Genomic DNA, 6,772 nt, shown 5'->3' with positions numbered 1-6,772 from the left:
AGTATATTAGTTGTTGTCTTCTCTTCATGTGACTTTCTTTATATAAGCAACTTTCAAAAAAATTTGTTACTCTAAAGCATTGACTTTGATGTAGGCGTGTAGCCTTTTTTAATTATGAGGTTAGATCCTATGTTGCTTGTGTAGAGGCAACATTGCAACTTATAAAGATATGACAGACATAAATCATTAAAGAAACATTCCTATACTATCGTCGTATCCTTAAAATTCTTTTGAATCAACGCACAACTTTTGAATAAAGCATTTGTTCTTTATGGATCTCCATGGATAAAGAGGCATTTAAAATGTTAGATGTTTATAATTGCATTTAGTGTAATCTGTGTATTATAGCGTTAATGCTAGTATGTTCATCATATCATTTAGCATAACCTACATCATTTAGAATCTTGTTTACACATATTTTGCATTTAGTGTATTATCTTAGATAAAATCATTTTTATAGACACTATTTCATTAGATGTTTTTGTTAAAGTTCAAAATAAAGGATTCCTAGACTGTCTTTTCTTAATAATACTCAATTATCTCATTCAACATTACTTATATATTGACTTGACTTGTAGAAAAAAAATTTACAATTGGATTTGTTCTTCATTTTTCTTCAGAGTTTAGAGCTTTCTTCATAAAAGGCAATAATTTGGGTTTTTGAGAGTTTACATCCATCTCAAACTTATCTAAGCTAAATTCAATAAGAACATTTATATATTGTATTTTTACATTATATTCATTTAAGTTAAATATGTTTTTAGGTCATGAACTTTGATGCGAAATTGGAATTTATCCATATCCTAAACTTTGATACATTTTAGTTTTAAACTTTAAAAATGTTAAAATTTATACCATTGGAAAAAAGGGACTTGGCACCCCACGTGCTTTATAATTTCCTGTTTTTTTTTTTTTTGTTTTTTACGGTTGCATTCACGTCTGACTCTTCACACTCTTAGGTTTCCTTTATATAGTTGTTTTCTTATTTTCTATTAATTAAGTTTTATTGTAAAATCTATTGAGAATATGAGCTCTCTTAAGTATGGTAAGAGTGTTTTTAATGATAAACCGTGCAAAATGTTCTTTCTTAAGTGCTTAAACTATTAGAATAAAATTAAACTCATATAGGATAAAGTCTTAGATGCATAATTTATGTATGAAAGAGTCTTAGTTGCATAAAAGAGCAAATGTGCATAAATCTAGTTGTATTAATCGATTAAGTAAAGACCACAATCAGTTATGATGTATTAGAAGCACAACATGGATGTACTGCGTGTTTTAATCGATTAAAGAATTAACACAATCAATTAAAACAAAAAGTTAAGCCTAATTGATTAAGAAATTAACCTAATTGATTACGTACATCAGTTTTTTGTATCTTATATATATATATATATATATATATATATATATATATATATATGTATGTATATGTATATGTGTGTATGTACGTGTGTGCACGCGTGTGTGCATGTATGTATGTATTTGTTCTGACTTGTTTCAATCACAAAGCACATTACATCTTTCTGACAAAAGTAAAACAAGAACACAAGAGATGTCTTGAAATTTCCTTGAACAATCAACCAAACATTTTGAAGAATCTCAAAGATCTATGAAGTTTCAAAAAAGAAAGAACAATCAAAAAGGTTATAATAGTTTTCATCTCTAAGATATGTATGTACTAACAAATTCTTTTACAATAATAACAAATTTTCAGTTTTGTGTTTCTTCTCCCCTCCTTACGTGCATGCTTTTTTGTTTCATTTTTGTTCATGCATTCTTCTATAGACTTTTTCACCATAAAAAAAAAAAAAATATATATATATATATATATATATATATATGGTCTGCTAACTTATGTAACTTTTAAAAATATACTAAATTTTAGTTGATAAAAATATCTCTATAAATTATGGATTTTAAAATTTTAAATTTCAGGACATTTAAATATTTTTTTTTAAATTAAAAATAAAAATTATTAAATTACCCTTATATCTAAAATATGTCTTTCTTTATGAATAAGGTATTTTTGTCAACTAAAATTTGGCATACTTTAAGAGGTTACTAAATTAACAAACCTATATATATATATATATATATATATATATATATATATATATATATATATATATATATATATATAATTAGCTTTTATTTCTGTAATGTAAGGAGGTGTCCGGTCAAGTGAAAACGAATAGAAGATGGTAAGTTGGTAAGAGGAATAAGGGGAGTCGATCGGGAAGGCTTGGGAGTTGATCGACATGGTCCATAGGCCGGTCGATTGAGTAAAAGAGGAGGTGCAAGCATACCGAAACATGGTTATTGGAGTAGTAAGGTGAATATCTCGAACACGTTGCAACGGTTACAATTGATGGGCGAATTCGAGATTACGGATCAACGGTTACAGATAGTTAATATCCATTACTTGAGTGCTGCCTATAAATACAGGAATGATTAGACGACACCTTTTGATCTGATCATACTTTGCACTGATTCTATTGTGACTTTGCTGACTTGAACTTCGAAGTGCTAACGTACATGTCACAACTGGTCGGTGGCAGAGCGGAAAGGATCTTTAGAGACATATAGTCAAAGTGATTGAGACTGCATTCGATCTTGGATCCCATATTCGAAACAATTTCATTATTATATATCTAAGTATTATTATTATTTTAATTATGATAAGAGTTTTTTTGTAATTTAAAAAAATAATTTTTTTCTTATATAAAAATAAATTGTTTTTATTTTTTTATCATATATAAATAATAACAGTGACTATTATAATTACAATAATCATATTTTAATAATTTACAAAATTGTTTTTTTCTTATATACATATAAATAATTATTTTAGTGTTTATTATATATTAATAGTTATTATTATTATAATTATAACAATTTAGATAATTATTTAATTTCATCTATTAAAATATGTTTTTAAATTTCATTCTCATCACTTACTCATAGACAACCTTTCATATTTTTTTTTTCAAATCCTTTCATTCATTCTTCTAAATCTTTTCATCCAAACAACTCCACCCTTTATCTTCATCAATTCATCCCCTCAGTCTTCCCGAAATATTTACCTAAATCCAAACTCTACCTCAAATCGTTCATTTTATCGTAATTTTAGAAATATGAATTTTAAATTTTTAAATAGAATAAAACTAATTTTCACAATTTAAAGAGATCGAGATACTACTTTTACATAAAAACACGTTTAGAAGAATAAAACATTATCGTATATAAATTAAATAATAATAAAGAAAGTACATTACTTTACCGTACTAAAGAAAATTATTCTCCAACCCCAAGATAGATAATAAGGAAAAGAAAAGAACCGTGATTTCCAATTAAGTGGGTCAGCTAAAGAGAACAGGAATTTGATGATATAAGCGGAAGTTGCAATTGATAAACAAAACACGCTATAAATAAAACACAACTCAACAACAAAACTATCATTCAGTACTGCTAAAGTGGCAATGCACAACAATAATAATAGCTCTGGCTAATGTACCTCACAAACACAAACTTCATACTGATTTACGCAATTCGGAAGCTCCATGAGCAAAGTGGCATCTCTCTCCAAATGTGCAAGACCCTTTGGANAAATTCTCGCACAGCTTCGTCTTAAAATTGCTTCCGTGCTCTCGAATAGGTGCACCAGGAACACCTGAGTTAGCTTTTGATGCAGACATTTGCAGGGTCAGTAGCAAATCCTTCACCATATTACTAGCTTCCTTGATTTGCTCAAAATTTCCCTCTAGTTCAATGTTTCTAATATTAGGATCCGATTCATGCTCCCTGATCGAAAGTTTGGCTCCAGTTTGGCGGCATATCTGTTTTGAGTTCACACCACCCTTCCCAATGATTGCACCAGCCAGGGATGCTTCTACGCTTATCTTGGCAGTGGCATGGGAACCAAAACTTGTAGCAGGACCAGGAGAAGGCTCCATTCGACCACCAAAACGACCTGCTGCAGTCGGTCCCAACGCTCGATGGTCATCAAATGATGGAGCAATTTGCTTCCCAAGTTCCCATTCACCATGGGCAAAGTGGCATTTGTCACCAAATTTGCAACCTTCAGCAGTATTAAATTTGTTGCATATGCGGGTCTTTACAGCAGGTGGTGCAGACCCATTTGGTACAGGTGGCAGAGCTGCCACATTTCTTGATGCTGGAGGTGCTGCAGGTGTTAGATTCATTATATGGGCAACAGCATTATAGCCACCAGGAACGTAATGCAGGAAGTGGCATCCCTCACCAAACGGACAACCAGAAGTGCTGCAAGACAATTCAAAATCAGGTTACACCAAACTCATTTCCACTTCTTTAAGTATAAAATGTAACATGAAGAAATTACTGGCTTATTTAGCAAAATCTACAAAATAGGACAAACAAGCAACTTAGACTATCAGGGTCGTCTACTATATTTTAATATATTGATACATCACCCATATGTAATGCTTAAAGGTCACAAAGTTTCAGAATGGTTCCTCCAAATTGGAAAGGAAACAATACAGCTATAGCACTAAGCCAAACACAAGAAAGACAAATTCATACAGGCAGATCTCCAATCAAGGCCCACTTCTTAGGATCAATCAGGTCACAGCAACAAGTAAAACAGCCTAAAAGACTTAATATAAATGAGTATAGCTTCTAGTTTTACCCATCCAAAATATTTTATGTCATCTCTACTCAATATGAAATATAATCACAGTAAAGACAGACACCAATAAGAATTAAAAAAATCAAAGAACTAGCACTCAAAGAACTAAAGCATAAGTATACAGCTGCAAATAAATGAATATACTTTTTAGATTGCCAACTGGTAACCAAACAGCATTGTCAATGAAAAGATTGTGGAATATAGAGGAATGCCAAAATTCCGCTATAAAAATGTCATTGCAGCCTAGCACTGCCATACCAGTTGAAGTACAAAACCACCACAATTTTATATGTAGTTTTGACAAAATACCTGACCCAACCAATTGAAATCAATTCATATTAGTTTGTTAGTAGCTTACCAATTGAAAGGTGGGTTCAAAAGCAATAAAAACCATTAATGGATGAAAAATTGATGTTAAACATAATTACAGGGGAAACAGACTAACTAAGATGATAGGTAAACATTAACATTAAGTGGGAAACGATCAATTTATCACCAATAAAGTGATCTTGGTGCCAACTACATTGTATCCACTTGTTATCTTTTTCTACCCTATTATGATACACCTTGTTTAGACAAAGAACAGTACGTACCTGTATAAAAGCTTTGAATGCCCAGTTAATTGGCCAATTAAGTTCTAAAGCAACTAAACAATTAATTCTTAAACTAATTATAATAAAACACCATTAAGAATATTAGCAGTTCAAAAATATTTATTAGATAGGAGCGGATTAGAACCTGAAAAACTTGGTACAAGGCTTTGATTTGCTTCCTACACCAGTTGATAAGGACTCCATTTCTGTTGCAAAACATTATTACTTATTCTCAGTTAATATTCCCTTCGCTTATTAATCTAGTAAATTTTATTCCAAAACTATTAGTATTAACCAATAACACTATAATATAATTACTTTTCAGTGACAACATTTAGAAATTTTAGTTCATTAGACAGGAAAATCAGAAGTTAGGTTTTACTACAAAACAGACTAATCTGAAAAAATTCTACCACAGCAAAGCAAACCCTACGCTCATAAGCACGAGAGAGAAATTCCATCCCTCAAAGGGCACCCACAAAACACAGAGGAAGAAAACAAAGGCAAACAACTTTTGAAGCCTAATAAACAAATTCGAAGGAAAATACCAAAAACCCAAGAAACCAACAATGCTCAAAATCAAACCTTGCTTGGATTTCTTAAATCCACCATTGGAGTTGAAACCGAGTTCGAGCCTTCCCCTCTTTCGAGTATCCATCGAATGAGATCCGGCAGAAATGACGAGTTCTAGGTATATAAGATTGCAGAGAAAACCTAAGCTTACAATCGATGAGAGTAAATAAAAAGACGAAGAAGAATTGATGGAAACTGAATTAGGAAAAACCCTAATCTAGGAGGAGTGATGATCTGAAATAGGGGTTTTGCAACAATGAGCGTGGAAAAAGCAGACAGTTTGAAGCGACTATAAATGAATAAAGTGATAAAGATTGAGAAAAGATATATATTTTTTTTATATCTTGTGATTATATATATAAATATATTATTTTGATGATGTTATCAATTTGGTTGGATTTGGGTACGATTTGTTATGACATTTTTACCTACTTCCTTCAATCGTCACATGACAACGATTATTGATGCTGTCACGTAAATTATATTTTATATTTTATTTAATTTTATATACATTTATATAATTATACATGTTTTCGATATTTATTAAGATATGATAATTTTTTATCAGATTCTATTTTTTAATCAAGTCAAATATGAATAATAAACAATATCATATTAGGATAACTAAGCTTTTTAACAAATCACAAAGGTAATTAAGTATAAATAGACATATGAATACATTTTTTTTACAAAGATTAAGATTTTATATTTTTTTCATATTTAAATTTTTTATTTAAATTTCATATAATATGTTTGTAAGTACTGTGGTATGCATGAAAATGCTACATGTAAGAACCTGACTTTCTTATTTTTATTTCCTTAAAAATAAATAAAAGCTTTTAATACAAATTCTAATTCATTCTTACAGAACATCCTCTCTCTAGAAGTTAAACTCCTATAAGCTCTGCCTTCTCTCTAAATCCACTCCTCACTGAAC

At 30.3% G+C, this 6,772-nt stretch overlaps 1 protein-coding gene across 1 annotated transcript; it reads right to left on the bottom strand.

Annotated features, from left to right (window-relative positions):
• Positions 1–3,297: 3,297 nt before the first annotated feature.
• Positions 3,298–6,114, bottom strand: LOC106756797 (zinc finger CCCH domain-containing protein 14-like). The gene is made up of 3 exons (XM_014639381.2): positions 5,848–6,114; positions 5,408–5,468; positions 3,298–4,284 (listed from the first exon to the last, which is right to left on the bottom strand). The coding sequence occupies exons 1-3, from the start codon at positions 5,918–5,920 to the stop codon at positions 3,534–3,536; spliced, it is 885 nt and encodes a 294-aa protein (XP_014494867.1). The 5' UTR covers positions 5,921–6,114; the 3' UTR covers positions 3,298–3,533.
• Positions 6,115–6,772: the final 658 nt, after the last annotated feature.

The sequence above is a fragment of the Vigna radiata genome, chromosome 3, assembly GCF_000741045.1.
Source record: "Vigna radiata var. radiata cultivar VC1973A chromosome 3, Vradiata_ver6, whole genome shotgun sequence".
In the NCBI taxonomy this organism is placed as follows: Eukaryota; Viridiplantae; Streptophyta; class Magnoliopsida; order Fabales; family Fabaceae; genus Vigna; species Vigna radiata.
Note: the sequence above shows the minus strand (reverse complement) of the source record. Positions and strands in the feature narration are given on the sequence as shown.